The sequence below is a fragment of the Drosophila willistoni genome (genome assembly GCF_018902025.1).
Source record: "Drosophila willistoni isolate 14030-0811.24 chromosome 2R unlocalized genomic scaffold, UCI_dwil_1.1 Seg167, whole genome shotgun sequence".
Classification (NCBI taxonomy): Eukaryota; Metazoa; Arthropoda; class Insecta; order Diptera; family Drosophilidae; genus Drosophila; species Drosophila willistoni.
This window is the reverse complement of record NW_025814050.1, coordinates 22,635,238-22,659,264: the sequence shown is the minus strand read 5'-3', so window position 1 is coordinate 22,659,264 and position 24,027 is coordinate 22,635,238. Positions and strand designations below refer to the sequence as shown.

At 36.4% G+C, this 24,027-nt stretch overlaps 4 protein-coding genes and 1 long non-coding RNA gene across 9 annotated transcripts; 2 read left to right on the top strand and 3 right to left on the bottom strand.

The window, feature by feature from the left end:
* The first annotated feature begins 3,544 nt into the window (after positions 1–3,544).
* On the top strand, positions 3,545–4,475 carry LOC124460276. The gene is made up of 2 exons (XR_006954199.1): positions 3,545–3,806; positions 3,879–4,475. It is a non-coding gene; the product is annotated as an uncharacterized LOC124460276 (long non-coding RNA).
* A 386-nt stretch (positions 4,476–4,861) lies between these two features.
* LOC6645180 lies at positions 4,862–6,111 on the bottom strand. Of its 2 annotated transcripts, none has more exons than XM_047010806.1 (2): positions 6,000–6,111; positions 4,862–5,787 (listed from the first exon to the last, which is right to left on the bottom strand). In XM_047010806.1, the coding sequence occupies exon 2, from the start codon at positions 5,784–5,786 to the stop codon at positions 5,124–5,126; it is 663 nt and encodes a 220-aa protein (XP_046866762.1). In that variant the 5' UTR covers position 5,787; positions 6,000–6,111; the 3' UTR covers positions 4,862–5,123. The 2 variants fall into 2 exon arrangements, with proteins under 2 accessions (XP_046866762.1, XP_002067898.1); XM_002067862.4 differs by having other exon boundaries at positions 6,013–6,111.
* A 3,336-nt stretch (positions 6,112–9,447) lies between these two features.
* Positions 9,448–13,038, top strand: LOC111519740. Of its 2 annotated transcripts, XR_006954098.1 has the most exons (4): positions 9,451–10,961; positions 11,016–12,447; positions 12,665–12,802; positions 12,877–13,038. XR_006954098.1 is itself a non-coding variant. In XM_023177257.2 (2 exons), exons 1-2 carry the CDS (start codon positions 9,512–9,514, stop codon positions 11,043–11,045), a joined length of 1,476 nt encoding a protein of 491 aa, XP_023033025.2. In that variant the 5' UTR covers positions 9,448–9,511; the 3' UTR covers positions 11,046–11,108. The 2 variants fall into 2 exon arrangements, 1 of the variants encoding a protein (XP_023033025.2); XM_023177257.2 differs by lacking the exons at positions 12,665–12,802; positions 12,877–13,038 and having other exon boundaries at positions 9,448–10,961; positions 11,020–11,108.
* Positions 13,039–13,046: 8 nt separating this feature from the next.
* Positions 13,047–17,950, bottom strand: LOC6645177 (translocation protein SEC62). 3 transcript variants are annotated; one of them, XM_002067860.4, is made up of 4 exons: positions 17,837–17,950; positions 15,483–16,322; positions 15,066–15,412; positions 13,047–14,113 (listed from the first exon to the last, which is right to left on the bottom strand). In XM_002067860.4, the coding sequence occupies exons 1-4, from the start codon at positions 17,870–17,872 to the stop codon at positions 14,020–14,022; spliced, it is 1,317 nt and encodes a 438-aa protein (XP_002067896.2). In that variant the 5' UTR covers positions 17,873–17,950; the 3' UTR covers positions 13,047–14,019. The 3 variants fall into 3 exon arrangements, with proteins under 3 accessions (XP_002067896.2, XP_015033340.1, XP_046866408.1); XM_015177854.3 differs by lacking the exon at positions 17,837–17,950 and adding an exon at positions 16,521–16,695; XM_047010452.1 differs by lacking the exons at positions 13,047–14,113; positions 17,837–17,950 and adding exons at positions 14,808–14,916; positions 16,521–16,695.
* Positions 17,882–22,618, bottom strand: LOC6645182. The gene is made up of 4 exons (XM_023177255.2): positions 21,953–22,618; positions 21,629–21,876; positions 21,454–21,565; positions 17,882–21,395 (listed from the first exon to the last, which is right to left on the bottom strand). Exons 1-4 carry the CDS (start codon positions 22,581–22,583, stop codon positions 18,148–18,150), a joined length of 4,239 nt encoding a protein of 1,412 aa, XP_023033023.2. The 5' UTR covers positions 22,584–22,618; the 3' UTR covers positions 17,882–18,147.
* Between the last annotated feature and the right edge of the window lie 1,409 nt (positions 22,619–24,027).

Sequence of the window (24,027 nt, the reverse complement as noted above, 5' to 3'; positions counted from 1 at the left end):
GCAAAGAGGGTGGAGTCGGGTGCCACCAGCCGGAGCAGGTGCAAGCGAGGGTAGGAAATGTCATACCGCAGGCATAGTCAGGCTGCGTTCTCTCTCGACTGGAGGAAAGGAAATGTTGCTGAGATTAAATGCGCACCCAGAGGAGCTTTGGAGAAGAAGATGAAACTGAGGGTCGTTGCAGACGAGTGTCCACGTTGAGGACAGGTGCCTACTGAGGCTGAATTGGTCGAGGTGTGAGATTATTATGCCATGATGCAATCCACTCCTTCAGCCCTCTAGCTCATTCATGGCTTTGTCTCTCGTGTTGGTCGTAATAAGCGAACTAAATTTATGCTACGTAAAAATTTTCTTTTTTATTTATTTAACTAAACATTTTCATTGTCCTTAGTTGTTCGTTCTCTCGTCTGGGGTTTCCTTTAATTATGTATTCATAATGAAGGAACTGAATGCCCCCAACTAAGTTCCACCTAACTCGCCATCGATAAGTAGAGACTATGTTCTAGTATAGTATATAATAAACTCTTAAATGCAAGTACATTTTTCTAGGAAAGCCACAACAAGGTGCAACAGAAAGCGATAAGTGTTTTTGGCATTTGGTAGAGTGGAAACGGCAAGAATGCAAGTGAAAATATGTTTGATAGAGATGAACTTCAAGTGGCTGTTAGTAAATATAAAATACCATGGGAACTTAGGTAACTCTGTGTATATATGAACTTGTATTGCAAACTGTGTATGCTCCATAAAAACATGGGCGTAGTGCGTAGTTAAAAAATATAATATTTCCTCAAAAGATCGAAGGAAATAAAAATACCCCATGAATGAAAATTTTTCCTACTGTCATGTCTATTCATATAGAAGTTGTTGAGGGTAAAAACTAGATCAGGGCCTAGTGGCAAGCATGGATATAGAAACTGGTCAGTCATTTGGATAAAATTATCTTACATCACACTACTCATTTCATCCCACAAGGCGTATACGCAATTTTGTTTAGACAATGTAAATTAATCCAACTATATTTTGGTTATACAAGGGTTTAGGTCCTTATAACTCAATTTTTACTTCTAATACTAATATATAATTGAATTTCCAATGAAAAGAACTTATTATTTCAAAGCAAATATCTCTTTCATAAGTGTTAAATCTGATTGTGTATGCCTTTTGTTGTGTATGATTAAAAATATGATTCAAAAAAGAAGTCCAAACTAATTATGAAAAGGGGCCATCACCTGAAATTAAAAATTTTTGCAAATAAATACAAACATTTCTATAGAGTTTTCGCACCACAGTGCACACCTATGGCACGTGCTGGAGCCACATCCTTGTTTCTGGTTGAGATGCCGCCCGCAATATAAAAGGCAAACTTGGCCACCAAGAAAGAGATCCTCTGCCTGTAACAACAACAAAACCTACAACACCAACAACAAAAGCAGCAACTCGAGAAAAATGTGGCACAAAACAAAAAAAAAAAGTAGCATAAAAGAACGAAGCTTACAGAAGAAAAAACTATTTGAAGTCCGTATATCCGTTTAGGAAGCCAACAACTTCCCGTTACATAAGTAGTGGTAAACACATAGACAAACACTCACATGCATACACAGACACACACACACACACACACACACTCTCACACGCACAGGAAATAAACTACCGCCTTTCAAGGAACTAAAAACTGAAAACCAAGGAACAAGGAACAAGGAAACTGGCTGACGGGGAACAGGGAATCGAGGACATCCACACTGAACGCCTTTTCGTCTTGCCCACTTTTAGTCAAAGGGCTGCTCTTGAGCAGCTTTTCATAGATGTTAAGTCACTACCGCTGTTTCCTCGTCATCTGACTCCGAAAGGGCGAAACCCAGTCCAGTCCTTGCCAGTCCTTGTGCGTTCTCTCCTTGAAGTTTTCATAACAAATAAGCGTATCGCTCGATACTTTGACTAGTCCAAAAGTTAAGCCCGCTCAAAGGCAAAGAAACTAGTCAGATAAAATGCAAAGCTCTTCAGCGTTTATAACCTTGCAAAAAGTAGCACAAAAACAAAATTTATATTAAACGATGTCAGTTAAGGATTCGATTTAAAACTACCCTTTAACAAGTGAAGAAAGCAGCGGTCCTTTGATTAAATTCTATTGTCAAAACAGCCATAGACAGTGGAATGTTCGACTCATGATTCTTGTGTCAGCAGTTAAAACATTTTTAAATTATTGTAAACTAAAATGGGAATAAGCTTTGATATTTATCTTTAACCTAAGTTCATTTTAGGATAACAAACGATTTAGTAAAAAATTCATATTCAGTAGATGTTGATGAAACCTGTTAATCGATTCGAAGAAACTGGGAAAATGAAGTGGATGAAATTTCCCCGAATAAGTAGTCTAGAAATGGAATTTTTAGAGGCAAAAAGTAAATTTGGAAAATACAGATTGTCTAAAATGAAAACCATATTTTGTATTGCAAAAGTTTTAAGTACTGAGTTTTGAGTCCATTTCCATAAATATCGCCAATTGATTCATTAGAAATATCAGCACTTAACTAAGATAATCAAAGATGGACGTTGCATTAACTTATCGATAAAATATAGTTTTCAGTGAGCTACAAATATTGCCTCTCGATAGAGTACAGGGTATAAAAGCATGAAATGCCCTGCAAGTTATGCCGCATAGTTCAATGTCAGACTGCCATAAAATGAGCTGCATAATTGCCTAACACATAAGACTGGAGAATGGGTTATGCATATAATTAAAAACAAAAAAAGTATTCTTAAATGTAGTTGATATACCCTTTCTTGACTATTAAGATAGACAAAAATAATCACTTTTATTTTTGTCTCGTTTCTATTTCTTACCTTTTCAGCTTGAATGAAAATTTGTATATCGTAGATTATTTTAAACTTTCTCTTATAAGATCTCATCATCTTCTTTTGTATTATAATACCAAATAAATTGACAGTCAAACTAAACTCTTATTGTCCTTTCCTTTTCACTGGACTTCTAAAAATCAAAACAAACATTTCATTAATTTTATTATACCCTCTGCAAAGGGTAACAACTAAGAAGTAAAAAAAATATTATGAAAAAATATGAAGCTTTTTAATTTCTTTTTTTTTATGCAAGAAAGTTTTACTGTATGAAAATAAATTCTTTACTCTTGAAAAGAGCTAACAGAATTAAAAAAAAAAGCGTCTTTTATCTCTTCATTTTTTCATTGCTAAGATTTTTGATTAAAATATTTTTTTTATAGTTAGCGCTTAAGAATATATAAACATTCAAGGTGCACGACAAAGTTTTTTCCTATAAATATTTTAATTATTTCTTACGTCGAAAAGGAACATTCTGTTGGCCTTGCAAAAGTTTTTTTTTTTTAACGAATTAATAAGCTCATAATTATGGATATAAAAGACCCAAAAAAGGAGATTTTCTTGTAGAGAAAATGAATAGAGAATACTAAAACTTGAGAAATGAAAGAAAAACTAGCATTACACTGCAATTTTACGTGGTTTTCTTTTGAAATAAAAAGGAAATTTTCTTGGAGGCAAAGCAAGCTTTGAAATATCGACTGATTTCAAGATAAGTTCAATTTCGGATAATAAAATTACATATTTACCACTATAATTTTCTTTAATAGCCGAATATGTGTTAAACAGTTTCAAAATTTACAATATTTGGCAAGGAAAACGAGAAGGGAAATTGAGAGTAAATCAAAATAGAATGTGAGAGAATTTTACCACCATTTTATCCTTAAATGCGATCCGGAATGCGACTAGTATTTGGTCCAGTTAAGTCTTAGGCGGAATTTGTGTTACGCCATAATCCAGTAAGCTAAAGCTAAGTGCCAAGTATTTCGCACCACATATTCCTTTTGACACCCGCCCCAAAATATTTATAGCCTAATGGCAAATGGCAACTGGTCATGGACGTGGTTCATCCCTTTTGTTTTTATACATTTGCAGTAGTTATTAGTAGATGAATGGCATATCATGGAATGGCATGACTACGCCATATTTGCTCTATGCAGTTCTGTTTTGTTTCAAGCAATTTAACAGCTTTTGGCTAAAATAACAAGAACCAGACTAACAAACACACACACACACACACACAGCATTCTGACAACCAAAAAGTCAAGCCAAACAATGCGCCAATGAACTCAACTTGCTTCACCCCGCTACCTCTTCTTCTGGCTGTATATGGAGATGGAGATTGTGGAGATGCATAGGAATAGAAAGACAACAGGAGGAGCAGGAGGAGTTTTCTGCATATTTCTGCAACACAAAATAAACCGCAACAGCAGCAATTTGCGTTGGTTAGTTTGGAGAGTTGCTTATTTTTACATGGACCCATGGACTCACACACATGACCAGAAATGCGATCTATGGGCTCCATTCACATACACATACATACGCACATATACTCTACAGATGAGTGTGTTTGTCTTTCAGTGTGTGGTGCTGCTCCCCATAATAAAATAAAATATATTTTTTAACAATTACCTTTGAAAGAGCTTTTATGGTTGTGAAAGTTGTCGTCCAACTAACGTAAACAAAGAGGCCCATCTACCCACAACCAGGAATTTCTTTTTAAAAAGTCTAAAAAAACCAACATTCGAGAAGAGTTTGAAAATAATGTAAGCACATTAAACATGTAAATTTTCCTCCATTAACCCACCCAACAATTATGGCTTATTATATGCAGGCGATGACCACAAAGTTTGGTAATAATCGCAAGAGAAGTCTAAGATTTTATCAGAGAGTGTTAAAGAAATTAAATTTTATATACATGATATAACATAAAAGAAATGACTGTGGGTATAAAAATTATATACACTATATACTGAAAAAAATTTGCCCTCCTTATAAAAATTAAAAGAAATTATTAACATCTTCAAAAAGATTTATATTGTTACAGATTTATCGTGTTATTAGTTAACAGACTTATCGTGTTTGTAGTTAACAGAGATTTATCGTGTTTGTGAACAAATTTGTTGAAAGAGTGAAAATCATGAATATATATATGAAAATATTGACAAGACAATTAAGAATATGTATGAATAGGCTATTGGCCATATGATAAGCAAACTTGTAAATTTGAATGCATGTTAAATTTTGATGTAAAAATCAATGGGTGTTACTTTAAGTTAAATGTCGACATCAGACTTTTTAGTCATCGATTCGATGCTGCTTCCTATGGAGATGATGGACATATTGGATTCGTTATCTTTTGTCTTCTCCAATATTTCATAAACATCCAAGATGTGTGTAGCCGGAATGAAGTGGTCCTCAATTGTCTGGACGAAGCCTAGATTGACGGCATCTTTTAGCACTTTATCGATTTCATTTTCCGCTTGAGCTTGCTCGGCCATATCCATGTGCTCCACACCCATCATGTTCAAGAGATCAGACTTCTTCAGCGGCATGTTAACAGATTTCATATAATGAATCAATTTCGTGCCCATCTCCATATTAGGTTCGACGGAATCCGAGTAAGTGCTTACAGTGTCAACTGTTGGGCTCAAGCTTATGTCACTCTGCGATGTTTCGTTGAATCCCAGTAATTCAACCATGTCTGTGGGATGAGTAGCTGGCACAAAGTAATCTTCGAACTTTGTGATGAAACCCAACTTGACGGCTGCATCCAATACCATATTTAGTTCAAGTTTCAAACTATTTTGTTTAGTTTTATCCATCTTGTCTACACCCAATTTGTTGAGCAAGTCGGTCTTGTTCAACGGCTCATTTGCAGCCTTAAGGAGCAGCATCACCTTCGTACCCACAGGAGAATTAGCAGATTGTTGCGACATGCTTGAATAGGGAATATTGAAAACGGTTTTAATTTCAAAAATCCTTGCAGTTGGAATCAATTTGTTTAAAACTGTGGTGTCACCGCCCCGGTCACTACCCCCCAACCTCAAATCAAAAATAATTTTGTCAGCAGCTAACTCCTTGAGAGGACTTCTTTAAATGGTCCTGAGTTGCTTTCAAAAGGATTTCAGATTCAACAAGCTATACGTTACCTTTGAAACAAACCTTAAATACTGCTAAATATCTTCTACAATATAAACCGCAGGATGTCTTCCTTTTTTTTCTTATTTCTAGCACACACGATTTTTTAAGACTTTTTGTTTTTGATTTGCCTTTTTCGAACTTTTAATTTTTTCAGACTTGAATTTTATTTTCGTGTTGTTTACTTGTGGAAAGCGTAGTGAGATATGATTTTAGACTGGGGGAACACATCGGTATATCAACTTTTCTGACTACCGACAAATTGGCATTGCCTACTTGATTCAAGTAAAAAATAAATCGTACTAGTATAAATGGCTACTATGTCACCTATGGCATAAGCAAAGTTTAGCTAAGTGGATATGAGTCGAATGTGGCTCAATTGAAGTCTTAGAGAAAACTTTATTTAGACCTGGTGTAAAATTTGGACTGAGTCGCATATAAGCTGAGTTTGTAAAATATTCCAAGACCTTTGTTTATAAACTAATGTAAAATGGTCTCACTACTAATTGATTTCACATCGATCTCTCGTACAGCTCTTACATTTTTTTTCTTCCATTTGCTTTTGTTGTTAGGATAAGCTCCGAAAATTGCATATTAAGTTTTCACATAGTTTTCCAACCACAATAGGGCTCGCAAACAATAAATCATATAGTTGAAAACTGTCAAGTAGAAGAAAAACAAAAAATGCGTCTTCAAGTGCAAAATTGTCTCTAGTCAGAACTCATATAACAGCAGACTGAACTACGACATCTTTGACTACGTGAGCTGCCTGAACAATGGGGACGAATTGTGGCAAACAAAGTTCATAATTGTGCCTGAAGGACACACACACACACACACACACACACATGTTAATGTCGAAATGGATGAAAATGGCATGTGGATAGTGGGTGAATGTGTGTGTGTTATTTGTTGAGTGCCTTTCAAGGTTGTCGCAACGTTTAGAGATTTGGTCGAGCTAATCTGACAACACTTTCCACTTTCAAAGCACAAAAAAAAGCACCAACTGCATCTGCCAGAGATGCTAGCATATAAAATTCCATTAAAAGCCATTGCCATGAGAATTTTCAGGTATGGTTACGCATGCGTAACCCATTCACATTCCCAGCCCCATCTTCATCCCCATCCTTCTGGCACAGTGAAATGTACAAATTGTGTTAAATAAATAAACAGTTCGGTGCGTTGTTGCCTCTGTTGCATTCCATATGCAACATACATGGACCTCGAGTTGGGGCTGATGCTTCAGCTGGAGCATGATTTCCCAGACACAGACACGCACAAGTCACGTAGTCATGGTGGTAGCTAACTTTCATATTTCATGCTCTCCGCTCAGAGTAGGGTAAAAAGGAAAAAAAAACACACAAAATCCTTTAGTTGCAGACATGCAGCGTTGGTTACAATATTTGAAATCTTTAATATGTATACCCAGGCGGAAATTGTTTTTGTCTTAAATGAACGGAAGTGGCGGAATTGTAATTAAAATTTAGTTTAAGACCTAATTGAAAACGTTTGGTTAATGCACAATTTCAAATTGTCTCGCCGTGATATAGTCGAGAACATGGTGCAAGTAAACGGAGTCAATTAAAGTTAATAAAATGTTTAATTAATTTGCTTAAATGTTGAACAGTCACAACGATTTGAAATCAGGACTCGGGATGAATTCAATAAAATATTCATCTTTATAAGTTTGACCAAGGTCGGCAGCCGACTAATAAGCAATGTTACTCTTTTAAAAAGATTCCCAGAAAAGAACATTCATTGTGTAGATGATTGAACTTCAGTTAAAAAACTAAAAAACTAAAAGCCTTGAACGAAACATGTATATTAATATAAATAAAGCACACATTAAATAGAAATTAAAATTAAAGCGAAAATAAATGCCAGTCTTTTAGTTAGCAGAATACATTTAAAAAGTTACCTGCAATTAGGAAAGTTGTACCTAATTGTAAGAGCTAATACAATTTTTCACTGATGTATTATGGAAAAATCAAATACTACGACAAATTCTATTGCGAGGCGCCTTAAAGGACTCGATGCGCTTTATACAAAGTTCCCTAATATTAAATATGCTAGAACTGGCTCTTGCTTTAAAATTTAAAGCTTAACCAAAACAATGTAGCAGGAAAAAATAAAAAAAAAAGTGGAAAAAAATAAAGTGAATGCACAGAAATAGCCGAGACAAAGGAAAATGCCCAAAATGAAATGACGCTAAAAGTATTGCAATAAAAATGCATTAAAATGCCTGCAACCAGAAAAAAATGGCGAATCATTTTAACAATCGACAATGCCCAGTGGCAGTTGCAGATATCATATAAATTTAATACACATATACACAAAGCTATATCTATGTATATATGAATTGAACAATTAGGCGCCAATGTGAGCTTCTGAACTCAAGTCTGATTCTTATTCTGTATAGAATATTTTTATGGCCAATAGATCGCATAAATATTACCGGCCAACTGACTTGTAATTCAAAATGACCACCAATAGCGCCTTACACCAGACTTCATAATTTATTGTTTCATTGATTTGAGTAACTACTGTATATATGAAATTTCTGCCAATGCCCAATGATTCGGAAATGCATAATATATATTGGATGGCACAATGGTCACAAAATCCAATGTCAATGTGCTTTTAATGCGTTCATTGACTTTACTTTCGTTTAAGAGTTTCTCTAAGTAATTTTTTAACAGGATCTGCAGCATTTTTCTTGAACTCATATACATCAGAATGTATGTATGTATGGATGTTTGTATGTTTTTGCTTTGCGTTTGTGAATTTAAAATAATTTAAATGTATGGATGCCTTTTTAATGGCTCATGGAACATGCAATTTTACTTAGTTTTTAATTTGGCATTGTCATGCAAGTTGAAACTTTCGGACAGAAAGGAAAATTCTAGCCGTTAGTCTAACTGTATCTCTTATCTGCGAAAGTTATTTAAAGTTAATTGGATCAAACTTCCAAAGTGAATTCTATGTCTATGTCGAATTCTGGTGGATCGAAATACATCATAGTTTTTTAAAGGAACAATCGGTGGCAAACAGAATTTTTAAGGTATCAATTATGACTTAATTGTTTAATTATTTATTTTATAGCAATACAATTGAAATTAGAATGTTATTATTTAATTGTTTTTCAATTTAATGATGAAATAGCATTATATGTTGGCCGTTTACTCCGGATTAGGCTTGTTCTTCTTTGGCCGAAATTCAAATATTTCTAGATATAATTTCAGCATGTTCAAAAATTCTGGACTTAAATTTGGAATTCTGCAGATTTTTTGTAAGCAACTCTAATGAATTGACCCACTGTGCACAGTTGTCAAAGAAATAAATCTATTGATCGATTTCCAGAATGTGAAATAAAATAATCGAAACTTAGTTGGCTTAAACATTAAACCTTATCTAGGCAAGCTTTGACTTTTTTTTTGAGGTTTCTTTATAGAATTTTGCAAATCAAACTTTAGTTGCCTTTAGACAGTGTAGGAATTTCTGGCATAACAGTCATTTAAAGTTGATGTTTCGATTCTATAAATTGTATTCACTATATTTGAGTAAAATGGCTAAAATAATGGAAGGAGGAGAAGAAAACCCAGCCATGGAATGGTGTCTGTGCGAGAAGCTGCCCCGGGCCTTGCTGCATATACCACTGACCAAGGATATGCGCTGTGAGGTATGTGGTCTAGTGCGAAGAGCCCGTCGTATATTCAGTTCGTCCAGTTCGAGCGATGAGGAGGCATTCGAGCAGCGTCAGAAGATGCTTTTGGAGCGTCGAAGGGCTGAGGAGGCGTGCAGTGGTCAGACACGAGTCAAGGTGGCCATGAAGGCCAAAAAGCCGCCGTCGCATGCTAAAGCAGACTGCAATAAATGCGGAGGCCTACAAAAGTCGCATGGTAAGGTCTATGCTGGACGCTTTGGTCACTATCCGAGACCCAAGCGTTTGGTAAAGCGTGACGAGAAAACTGTTCATTCCAAATTGAACACTGCGCCGCCACCATCTACGCCAACCTCGTCGCCACCATTGCAGACGTTGCCGGAGACGATATCGGAGTCCCCCAAAGACGAGGATATGCCCAATCTAGTTGCTTTGGCCCATGAAGTGTTCAAGCGGCCAGCTCATCAACGCAGTCACTGGCCCAGCTATTATGGTAATTTGTTTGTCAGCGATTTTATACCCCTGGACAGTCCCATAACAGATCCTTCGGGGGGTGCCATCTCAAAGCGACCAGCTGTAGCTGGCCAACCTTTGCGTACACATCGCAGTCGACCGTTACCGCCCTTGGCCAAGGTGTTATCCGATATTGCCACGCAGCAGAAGAAGCCTAGGCAACGGGCCAAGGGTGGTGGACTGGAGCCAGAAAAAGATCGGAATTCAAGTCATGCCAGTCAGTTTACCCCCTACGATGTTTATGAAGGCCCCTCCGAGGATTCCTTGATTGTGAATAGTGCCAGTTATCTGATGCATCAGCGGGAGCTAAGTAACAGGTCTCTTTTAAGTCTACCCTCCGCTCTTCCACTGTCCACATTGGCCGATGCGCAACATTCCGGTGCCGCCTTATTCCCACCTTCGGCCCCATCTTTGGTTGAGCAAATTGTCCAATCCACTCAAAATTCTCATTATTTAAGTAGCAGACAAATCTGCATCCAACTGGATACAGAAGTCCGTAAGGCGGCCTCTGAGACTGCCCTCTTGGATAACAGCAGCTCCAGTAGTTCCAGTAGCAGTGAGAGTTCAGTTCATTTGGCTCCTCAGCTAACAACATTTGCTTCCTACCATAAAAAACAAAATGATCTGGCAATGAAACGAAAACATTTTCTAGCCGAGGAGCAATCCCACGAAGAAGCGGAAACAACGCCACCAGCCGTTGTCTCCATAATGGATGAGATTTTCTGGACACCCATTGAGAAGAGCATATTGACCGAACATGATGAGATAACTGCGAATAGCCCAAATAATGAAGCTGAAAGTAAGTTAGACACACAAAATAATATTTTAAATGATCAATCCAATTTATTCGAAGATAGCGCAAGAGGACAAAATTGCAAACTGAATGACTACGGACTGGGGGAGTCCAGAGTGGCAGGTAGCCATTCCACCACGTATTTTACAGCAAAAGAGTGCAATAAAATCGAAAAATGTCAGAAATGTGGGCGACCATCTAAAGATAAATCAACTGGGGATCAAATTGGGAAACAAGAAAAATCTGCTATCAACTTGGAGGAAACCAATCAAATTTCTCAAATTAAGCAAAGTAAAATTCCACAATTTCAAAATATTTGTGGAAAATGTCACAGACCAAATAGTCAAAGAAGAAATCAATCGGTTATAACAATACACAGAACTGGATGCAAGTTTGATTCGTCTTCGAGTTCGGATATTAGTAATTTAAACAAAAAATCATTAATACCAATCATATCAAAAGTTAACACATTTAAGAACAACAAGACAATGATACCAAAGCTCACACACTCTAAAATCCGCTTGAATGATCCCAAAAGCAAATTGTTGAAACCTACAAACCAAACGCCTGTTAACCCTAGCTTACATCTAATCCACGAAACATCGAGGCATTATCTTATAAATTCCTTTCATATCGTCCAACATTGTTGTACAGAGAAGATTTTACCCAAAATGTTGGCCTGTTTCAGAGATATTATAGATACAGCGTGTCTAGTTTCGTACAAACTAGTCGAAATTGAAGAACCTCAAATACCATTGCTGGGCATATATGAATTTCGTACTCCCGACACTGATTCAAATTCGTCTTCGATATGTCTAACACCTATATCCCATTTGCCAACACCAAAGGAGAACCAAGTAGGCGAAGGCAAAAAATTACTACCCGTTTGGCCAGCTCATCCCTTCAAGTACAGAAAACGTAAAATTAAGTATCGTGAAATGGAATCAATAAATCAAAAGAACAATCAAAATGAAATCATTGAACAAAACCATAATTCGAGTGAATGCAAAACCCAACACAAAGAGAAGCCTAAACAAGATAACCAAAACGATGAAGACATCCTAATCGACCAAAAACTAAAAGAAATGATGACAAAACCCTTAAAATTAATAATATCATCTGATGACAGCATAGCGAAACCTTGCACAGACGCGTTAGATCAACCCAATGCGAGTGAGGAAAGTGGCAAAGAGCAAAAAACTTCATCAGGAAAACCATTACAACTTCTAACCCAATTAGATGCAGTTCACGAATCAGATATGGAATATTTTACCAGACATTAAACAATACATTGAATACAATATCTACATAAAAAGAAGCCTTATTGGACCTAATACACAACACCACACTAAAGCACTTCAAAGGGACCCAACTTAACGAGACAATCCTTAGGGGCAAAATATTCTTAACAATCATTAGCAAAACCTTTTCAAGATCTTCGTAAATCACAAAAAAAATATACCTTTGGACAACAAGTGGATATTACTTCGAGGTATGAGAACAGCCACCAAGGGCTGTAAAAAAAACATGTAGTCCTTAGTTTATCTAAATTTAATTTAAACTACTTAAGCGTCGTTTTCTACTCTTCTTAATATCTTTCTTTTATATGCTGACCACTGAAAGAGACATAAGATATATTTTCAACAAGCATTTACTTGTTTTAACTAAGTATACATATTAATTAGAGTATTTTCTTTCTTATTTTACAGTTTCAAATGATGTGCCTGCCAGCTAAACCATCGCCCTTACGTATACGTTATCGCAAACCCCCCCCCGCAGCTTTTCTCTCAAGTATTGCAAGCATAACGTATTGGTTTCTATATATTACCGCATATATCATCATTTATGTGAGTATAAAACTTAAGACACAAATAAATTTAGTATTAAGTATTTTTATAAAATTCTTATTTTTGTATTTCAGTTGGCTGGATTGATCATTATAGCGGGTCTAATCTGTCCACGATATGCATGGCAAGTGCTCAATCATATGCTCGATCAATATCACATTGAGAAACAATTCAAAGACGAATTATGAGTTGTATATTTTTTAATAAAAAATGTTTGCTCTTTTTTTGATTAAGAACTACAATCTTTTTATGATGCATCAAATTTTGTTTCTGTCACATCGTAATTGCCTAGCATTAATTTATTTTATGTAATAGTTAATTATGTGTTTACACTACTAATTTCATTTATGTTTTTGTTTCGTATTACATTTAAAGTAAATACATATATAAATCTTTATTATTATCAATTGCAATCGTTGCCTTCCACTCAATTTCCAATAAAATAAAATATAAAAAAATTTAAAACAATGAAAATTGCACAATTTTGTCTTCTTTTTGAATACATTTAAAAAAAAAAATTCGTACAAATTTATTAAAGCAAACTGTGAGAACTCAATTAAAAATTGCACATGAAAATCATGTGGAGATAAAGAAATGCTTTTCGCCATACAAAAAAATATGCAAAATTTGCATACTGCACTATGTATAGGAAATCTTGTGTCATAAGTCATGGATTTAGGCACAATATCAAACAGAATGATCGGTCGTGTGTGTGTGTGGAAAAGCCAGACACAAATATATAAAAATGTATACATCATAATATATATATATATATGTATATGTAGAATATAAAGATCTAATTTGCTTGGAATTAATATTTCTTGCTGTGGTTGTGGTGGCTCTTTTTGTTGTTGTTTCCTATTTGGGTTTGGTGTGACATTATGAATTAGCTACAAGTGGATGTGGTCTATAAATCTATATATATAGACATTAATCAAGCAATGCAACCGCTACGCATAATTTAAAAAAGCCAGCTAAGTGCCAGCTTAATTAAAACTATTAATATGTCAACTCCTTTTTGTTATGGTTTGATTTTTATGCAAATAGATGTTGGCAAATATATTTTAAAGAAATCCTGCATAGAACTTGGGAAAGTTCTTCAAAGATGTCAAAACCCTAATGGTTACATAAATATACGCTTCGGTTGCATTTCCTAATATATATCTATGTATACATATATGTAAGTTTATATATATATATAATAATTGATTTTTCCTTTAGTTGCCCGCAACATTTTGCACTTCACTTGAACTAATAATTTCGTAATCTTTACTAGAGCTCTCTGAATCCGATTCCGAGTTCCGTGGTGTGCTGTAAGGAAAATATATAGAGAAAAATATTGATTAATTTTTTGTAAATATTTGTCATTCTTGAAAAGCATATAAAAAGCCAAATATGATGCATTATTTATCATCATTTTAAAAACAAAAAGAAGACAGTTATTTGATTAAATGATAATGTAAAAAATGTAACGAACAGAAAAAATAATAAAAGAAAACGATAACTTACTCAGTTTATTAGTACTTTTATGTATATAAGATTAATCGTGAATGTCCACACCTTACCTAGGAATGTTGATACCTTGAAGTTAATAGATCTTAAGGGATCAGCATAGAAATGAGTGACAGTTTCAACAGTACAGCACAAATGGAATATGAGTTTTTTTATGAAATATCACCTAAACTAGAACAATTCACAATAGAAAAGCGTAAATGAAAAGTATATTCATAGGATTACCGACTGTACAGTGGAATATGAAAATCTATCTTTCTCCTAAATAGGTTTTTAATTATAGAAAATCGTTTAAGATAACAACCAATTGAATTCAATCTCCAATTATTCTTCACTAATGTTACCCATCAATTTAGTTTCTTATTGCTAATGTGATTTCCAATAAAATGATATTTCACAATAAGTATATATACAAGCACAAAACATTCTTTAATTATGTTATAGAAAATGATTAAATGCAGTTACCGTTGCATATGGAAACATTATATAAACATTTATGCAATTCGATCAATCGATATAATATTATTTATTAAGGAACATAATTTTATACAATTATATACTAAAGTTAATTTATCTTGCACTTTTCTTCTTCTCTTTTTTTGCTGTTTAATTTTATGAGAGGCAAACGCAAAAAAAAACCAAAATGTGAGAAAACAAAAAAAAAGGAAATAAAAATCAAAAGTGATAAAAAATAAAACAAAATTCGAGCAATCGAGATTCGTTCGTCAATAGAAAGCGACGGCCAGCTTACCCAGCTTTAGAGTCCTTGGAATTCGTCTGCTGTTCACTCTGCTCCTGCTCTGGTTCCTGATCTTGCTCGGACACATCTACATCCTCATCCTCGTATTCATCGGCACCGACTTTACGGCGCTTTCGAACTTCCAAATCGGCATCATGCTCTTTGATTTGCTCAATTTTCTCCGGCTCCAATGTGGAAACCTCACCGTCGTTATCTAAATCTCCATCGGGATCGGCATCCACAGCTGTATCCTCTTCGGCATCGCTATCTTTATCCTTTTTCCTTGACTTTGATTTCGATTTCTTTTCAGATTTAGATGTCGATGATGAGGACGTACTTGAATCACTGCCATAGTTGCTCTAAAATTTAGACAAATTTTTAATTTAAGTGAGTAAAATATGTGTAATATATGTTTCAATGTTGGCCTACCTCATATAGCGGCCAGAAGGATGCGAAAAATCCCACATCTTCAGTCAGATTGGGGAAGATCCAGAAATGCAATTTGCCGCGAGTCAGTGCCCAAACAATTGTGAAGACAATCAAACGCACTACAGTTAAAGCCAATATAAAGACAAGGAAGCCAGCTGCAGCAATGGAAAGATAATACACGCCTTTGCGCAATAGTGGAGGCCAAAGCGGGAAGAGACAAATACCAACTGCACCCAAAAGCAGTATAAACCCAAATATCCAATAATGCAAGGGTATGGGATCATAGATCCAAACATATGCCTCTGAGCCATCAACAAAGATCTGTTCTGGATGCATATCTAAACGAATTTTACGTTTCTTTTTTTCAGTTTTCTTCTCCTTTTCGCTGGTCGCTCCTGCCGATGCATTGCCATCACCCTTAGGACTGTCTCCCTCGGGTTCTGCATCTTTTTTTTCATCCTTTGGTTTATCCTTCTCTTTCTCCTTCTCCTGCTGAGCTTTAGTGCTCTCACTCTTTTTATCAGCTCCTGCTGCCGCAGCCTTGCCACGTATCTCTTCTAGGGTCACTGGAACCTTTTTGGCCCGATGGAAAAACTTATGCTCCAACATTATATCCAAAAATTCGACAGCCTGCTCTCGGCTGGTAAACAATGGATTATTGCCTTCGGCAAATTTCGATTTCATCAGAGCATCGATTGCCTTACTCGAGGTGAAGTATTCAACAACATGACTTAAAAATTTCGTCTTTTTTGTTTTTACATTCTTTTTCAGCCATTTGGCTACATTTTTCTCATCCTTTGATGGTTTCTCAACCTTCTGCTGTCCAGGTTCGGCGTATTCCTACAACGAAAACCATTCATAAATATCAATAAATATTTAAAACAAGAAAACTCATAATCATATTGATTGTAATCAGACAGCAGACAAGGTCTATATAACACAAAACATTAAATGGGCCACGACATCAATTTCGTATTTCGTTACACTTCACACATTGTACACTAGATATTTCTCTCCTCATCTTCATTTAAGCCGTACCGTTCCATCGTCATAGATCTCTTGCTCCTCCTCATATTCAAGCCGATCTTCATTATCACTCATTTTATTTTGATGTATTTATAAATTTAGTAATTTTGAAGCGTAATTAAAACTTGTTTTTAAACTATTCTAATGGCTTTTTCTTTTAACAGTGACGTGTTGCAATCGCTCCGAGAGTCGAGAAAGTATTGAATCTTAACAATTTTGGTCAAGCTAGTGGCGATCCCTCACTCGCTCACCGAGAGTCTCAGTCTCAGTCACAGTCTCAGAAACTTTCCCCAACAATAGCAACAACAGAAACAAGAACAGCAGCTGATAAGTGGGTGCACCTGACAAGTGCGAGTGAACAGAGAGAGAGGCCTTTGCTGAGCGAGAAGGCTAAAATAAGTCGCGGGAAAGAGAGATCTTGGGAGAATCAAAAGAGGGAAAGAGGGAGAACGATCTGTTTACAAAGCGAACTTACAAATGTATGTCAGTTAGCTTGGTACCCAAGCAGCGTTGCCAGATTGGCTGCAACTTTACAAGCTTAAAGATGGCTTTTCCATTATTCATACACTTCACAACAAAATTTTTGTAAAATACTATTATAGCTCAATTAATTCGAAACTTGTTATTCACAACTAATGCGCAATAAATTTAAAACGTTTTTCTAATTTAAATACTAAAATTAATATGCATGGAATTCCTCGAAAATTCCGTTTCGGTTTTGAACATATCTTAAACCGGCTAAACAAAAATCGTTTCTAAACGACTATGTAAAACAATAATTCTTATTGCTATTTGCCATTCCTTAATATTTTTAATTCTTAATTTATTTCCAAACATTTTACTCGAGATAAAATTTCGAGGTTTTTAAAGTTTTAAATTGCGAAAAGAGAACTCAGAGCAACCTTAAAATTTCCTCACTCATATAATTTGATTTGGTGCGTTTCCAAAGACAATGCAACGTTCTCAGCTAAATGAGTTAATTATAGCCGGCCTGCAGGAGGCAGAGAAAGCAACACGCGCCCACGCATAAACACATGTACATTCATACCTAAACGCACACATAGACATTGGACAGCTGTGACAACATTGAACTTGCCCCCCAGCCTGATAAACTGATACCATGACCATCGGAGACTTGGCATATGATCCCCACGTATCAGCATAATTGCAGATTCACTAAGCGAACAATTGATGCGCTGGAATCTGCGCAATATCAAAACAAAACCAATCAGAATCAACCTGGGCAGCAATTGGACTATGACAAACGGAAACGCGTACCCACATCAGCAGAAATTAAAACGATATGATTATATTTCTAACACACTTACATCCTTGCGACGACGTGCTCTCTTCTTTTCCGACATTTTAACTTATACAGTATAAAGTTTACTTCTATTTATTAAAAAAAAAAAACACTTTAAAATAGAATTGTTTTTTTGTGGAAATTTTACGGGGGAGTAAAATAGAGTGGCCAGGTGGCGAAAATATTTCATTTATCGATGCAACTTGGGCGGTCACACTAAATTCGTATTCGATATCAAACTAGCCGATAACAAAACGTGTTTAGCAACACTCAACATTATAAATTGTGTTTTTTATTGCACAACACTGATTTAACAGTCTTGGCGGTTTTTTGATATCAAGCATATTGTAATAATATCCATTCGTAAAACATTTGCACAAGTATGCCTGCCATATAGCAGAACACACTATAAAACAACCATTCGCTAAAAGGCACAAAAACCGAACGATCCTTCTGCAAACTTTCCACAGTGGTACGTCCATGACCACAAGCTATAATGCTATATATAATGACCATTTTTGAAACAAAGACACAGACGCGTTTAAACCGTGACATGCTTGGATATTGATTAGTCTCTCGCCAAGTGCCCCATACAGGTTGAAATAGAGCCCAGTTGGTCCATACAGTTTCGTATTGGACACGAAATCGCCGAAACCAGCTGCCAACGAACTGGACATCACCACGCTTAAAGATCAACGATGATGTCAAAACTAAAATCTTCGTTTTCACCCAACGACGGACCACAAACACCTGAGTCTCTTGCGTCTGGACATCACAGACTTCGATGCGGTGTAGGTACCAACTGGGAAATCGTCCATTATTATTATGAGAGACTGCAATTTTAGTCGGTATCCGTATATCCCGAGTTCGAAGCCATAAAATGTATGTAGTATTGCGTAGCAGATCCGGATGCTCTGGATCTTGCATCAGAGTGAACTGCAACTCCTGACGCTGTGTACTGAAAAAGGAGAGTCGCACCGAGGCCGTTGTGTTGGCATTATCACGCCCTCCGGTCTTTACTTGAATCAAAAGGTCATGAACATCTCTCGTTGATGTCTCCTCCATATCGACCATCTCACAGACAACCGTTTTGCTGGGTGGTATACTATTATACATATAGAGCCAAAGTAGCCACAACACAAGGGCAGCTAAGATAAACGCATAGATAATTATAATTGCAGGATTGCTCTCCACATGGGCGTACGGATCGACAATAACAACAATGGCGGGCACAGTATAAACATAGCTCGTATATGTACCCAAAACACTGCAAGTACATCGCATACCCTTACTCACATTCACAATCATGGAGGGGGTACAGCTATCATGACCCCAATACCGTTCATCCAATGGCTTGGAGTACACCCAGTAATCACAGCTTCGCATTTGAAAGATAAAAGAAAATTCTGCTGGACCATTTGGCACTAGGGTCTTTGTTTTCGGATTCGGCGGATTCTTTCCCCATACCCTGACGGCCATATATACCCGTTTATCCTCATAGCAATTGTTGCGAAACAAAAGGGTTTTACTTGTTAAATTTTCCGGTACAAAACAATCGGAGGCCGAGACTTCGGAGAACAATGGAGGTTCATTTATTGTCATGGCAACATGAAGTTTATGGGTACTTTTTGTGAAACGTACAGCGAGCAGTGTTAACTGCTCCAATACGATGCGATACATAAGGACATCTTGCATATACGTTAGAGTGCCTTCCTCAAGCGCATTTGTATACTTTCCCACATCCGAGACCCGCTCCTCAGGATCAATATTTTCCAAATCTTCATACTCTTCATGATTGTTATCTTTAGATTTGAAAGTTGGCAGTTGCTTCCTGTCATAATTGATGCTCGCCCTACCGTCTATGTAACTTTTATCTTCAAGTAAGTCTTTGCTTCGAGTTGTTTGATGTTCGCTGATATCCTCCGGATTATCCTGGGCCGGCTTGTACTTGCCAATGATTGTGGTAAACCGGATGTGACTTTTCCTTAAGGGCACTTCCACTCTGAAGTTGTCATCGGTGTGAAATATGCGAACCGATAGCAAAACGGAACTTGGCTGCTTCTCCTCTGGATACCACCAGTTAAGCTCTCTTATTGTAGAAATTACCTTAAGGCAAATCCAATTGTCGCTGCCCTCCTTGAGCTCCTGCAGCAATGCTGGTTCAAATTCCACTTTATGCATACTATCACTTGTCTCTATGTAATATGTCCGATCCGTTTCAATGTAAAAGCATTGCAATTCCAGAGCCACGCCCTCGGAGAGAATATCACCATTTTCATCTGGCTGAAGTCCCTGAGCACGGGCGATACCCAGAAAACGATACAAACGCTCAGTTTGCCATTTGGAATTCAACCAAACCAAAGAGCGAAATTTAGCATCCTCATCATTAAAATTATTGATCTCTTCTTTCAATTTGTCAACTATACGTTGATTAAGAGTTCCGTTCTTAAATGCTGCCACAAACTGACTGTATATGGATTTCGGTGGGCGTGGCGCCTGCTTGGAAAGCCGATTCATTATGTCGTAGACCGTGACACAACCTTGGGTGACATTAATGAATGGCTGCTCCACCAGCAAATACTCCATATTATATTTATATACACAGGCAAAATTGTCATTCAAGGACTCCACCAACGAGGTGAGCATACGATGCTCGAGTGGATCGATTGGCTTCAATTGACGGGCCAATGTTAGCGTCAAATTGGCCAACTTTCCCAAAGACGAACGTGTACAGGTATCTGAGACACTTAGGGCTCGTAATAACTCATTCGCCGTGTCGACATGGTGAATGTGTGCGGCGACCGATTGAAGGGTTTGCAAATAGCGTACATAGTAACCTTCTTCCACTAGATTCAATACATGATGAGGTTCGCTGACAAGATAATTCCACACATCTTCGGGAGTGTCTGCGGTCACATTCTGCAAGGCCGCAATCTGGACTTTTACTGTGGAAGTGCAGCAGGCCAGAAAGCTATCACACGCAAGAATCTTTATCTCGCTGACCACTGGCAAATGCACCTCGCAGGAGCAATCGTAGCAACTATTAAGGAGGACACGTCCAGCATAATACCAATATTCCACAGGCAAATGATTCGTATGGAAATTTTTGCAGCACGGATAAAATGCAGTTATAGCTTCGGTCCCAGTGGTTGGACTCACTGAACAGTGCCCCAGTATGGGACCCAGATTCTTTTTGAAATGCTTAACCTGTTGACCCATACGCCCGTCCTCAGTCTGAATGATCAATCGAACTACAGCCGTCGTGGCGACAATACGTATAAACATGGTCAAATCCTCGGTGGTTAGAGTAAGCTGTCCACTTACATACCACTGGTAGGAGAGCGTTTGCCCACCACAGTCCAAACATTTGGCCTTTAGACGCACCTTCGATTGCGGACTGTACATATCCAAAGCACAATTGAACACACAATATATCATCACTTGGATTAAAGGCTCTTCCACCATTTGTACGGTCTGAATCATGCGAGATTTTCGGGTCGGATTATCATCAGCTTCTACCAATAGACGAATAACGTATTGATAATTTGGCCGAAACGAATATGCAGGAATTATAAATCGTGGCACTATTGGAAATTTTTTGAAAATCGTTTCAATACATAAGAGTACAAGAGATCGACTTACACGTTGATATATTACGTATGCAAGCAGGATTTCTATAGTCTTCAAAAGACTCACAATTCCAATAATATTTTGCAAACTGTCTATCCGTTTCCCGTTTGGAGTAATCTCGACTCTAAAATTGCGATGCAAAACTGTTCTCACTCACAATCAATATTCAATATAAGAACAAAACTACCGTAGAGCCATCCATGATGAGTCCTGTGGAATACTGAGCAGTTCGTTCAGCGCCACCACCAATGACAGCTTCAACTTGACCCATTGCAACATTTAGATAGCAACGTGCAGCAAATTTCTGACCCTCGAATTTTCCATCGACATAGAGCATTAAATGATTTCGCCATAGCTCATATTTGGTATAGAAACGCAATGAATAACGCGTCAAAAAAATCACATTATAGTCGGTGTGGAATGTAGCATAGCGGGCTGTGTATAAAAGAAAATACTTATAATGATTCCATTCAATATTAATAGATATATATGTAGTTCTCCCAAAACTTACTCTTGCCCGTCAAGTCCATTAGTTGCCAACGATATTTCGTTTTGATTCTCTTCTTGCTCGATTTTATCACAACTGTTTGCACTAGAAGACTTCGGGTAACTGTCACAAAACGTGGTAAGTCAGGATTTGGACACTTGAGCATTTTCAAACGTGGATCCGCATTGGTATTCTCTATTTGAATTGGTATAACTCTCGTTCTTTCCGTAAGCCAACTTTTAGAGGGCACACTTAAAAGTAGATTCATAGAGGTATCTTCTATATTCCAGAATGTTGCATTTACTCGAGCAAAGAAACCTCCTTCATAAGTCACTTGCTCATCGGCTATTACATTGAGATTTGACAACTCCCGACTGATTGAATGTGTCCTCTCAAATTTTGGTGGCATTTCCTGGTGCACTTTGCCTATACTACAGTAAACTAGGAGATAACTCTCTGTGTTAAGACGTATCACAATCTCCGTCTCCTCGGGTATCACATGGGCGGTAAGAACAATATTCGTTGCTTTACCATATGGTAGAGTTCGATTGAAAAATACTTTAAGATTCACATGGGTCAGCACATTGTGATCGCCCTTTATACACGGGAATGTGTAAGAGAGCACCAATATAATTATTCCTAAAGGCTGCCACATGAATAAACTAATGGCAGGGTTTTTTTTTGTCTGAATTAGAATGTTAAGTCGAAGCCACAATAATATATTTTCAAGCAGCTTATTTAAATATTAAACTTGAAAGGCAATGATTGTGGCCTGTCCCATCAAAATTGAAGGGCCTGCGGAAAAGAGGAAACACAATTTATTTTTGAAACATTATATGGGTATGTTCTTAATATTTACCAAGCTTAGCCGTTTTAGAACAAATTTTCACATTCGTCCTCACAAAATTTTATCCATTTACATTTTGAAAGGCTTGGTTGGCTGAACAAGACAAATGTTGAGCGTTAGACGTTCTTAGAATCCAAAATATACATGCAAAACCTATTGTAAGTATTTTTTTTCACTTTTCTTGATAGTGATATCACTGAAAGGTTTATAAGCTTTGCCATTCCAACAAACTAACCCAACTTCAATTATAATGATAATCGTCATTTAAAAAGTTTCCAATTTCTATAGGTATTAACTATATTATTACTTGGTCTATGGTCCGTTCTTTATAAAAAGCAATTAGTGTCATCCTTTAGTCGTTTCTTAATGCCAATCTTCAATAGTCTAACAGATTATGTGCACACAGTACTTAATTACTAATAAGTAATTAAAGTGAGTTCTTAAATCACATATGTTTCAATTACAATTAAAAATGTTGTGTTTTCTTTTATTATTCTTTGTTTTACAACAAAATACAGACTAAATAATAAGTAAAATATATTTATTTATTTATGTATATATATATTATTCTTATTATTATTAATTAAAGACCCTCGCCAGTGTTGGCGCTAAAAGTTTTATGCTATTTTGTTTGTTTGTTGTTGTTTTCTTCGATTTCCTGTGAACTGTCTTGTGTCTAAATTTTTATTTTTTGTTTGTTTCAAACTAAACAATTCCAGTGGAAAGATGTAACAAAATGTTAATAATTTATGTGCATGTAAATCCAATTTAATTAAAATGTTTTTTTTTTTTTTTGTTTGTGTGTTTAAACAAATGTAATTGATAAATTTCCTCAATGTGTTGCTAGTGCGCCTACCGCATAATTTTTAAAAACTTTTCTCCCTAAATTTAGTCGAAAATGCCGACTAACGGCTTAGGTACCCTGTACCAAGTAGCGTTGATATATATTTTATTTTTTGGTAATTATTATCAAATGAAACTTTAATCTTGAATCGACGATACCAAAATAATTTCCTCAGACTACATTCAATGGAATAATGTTTATGACAAATAAGAACTTACAAAGCCAGTGAATAAAATACTAAAGAAACTTGTTGAATTGCATACAAAATTTGTTGCTTCTGCTTTACCTTAAGACAAAACATGACTAGATCGAGATTGTCTGTACAGGCAGATGGTGAAAATATATAAAGACTATATACATTTTAAAAAACTTGATATTAAATGGAGCATTTCAGTCTAGTATTCATTT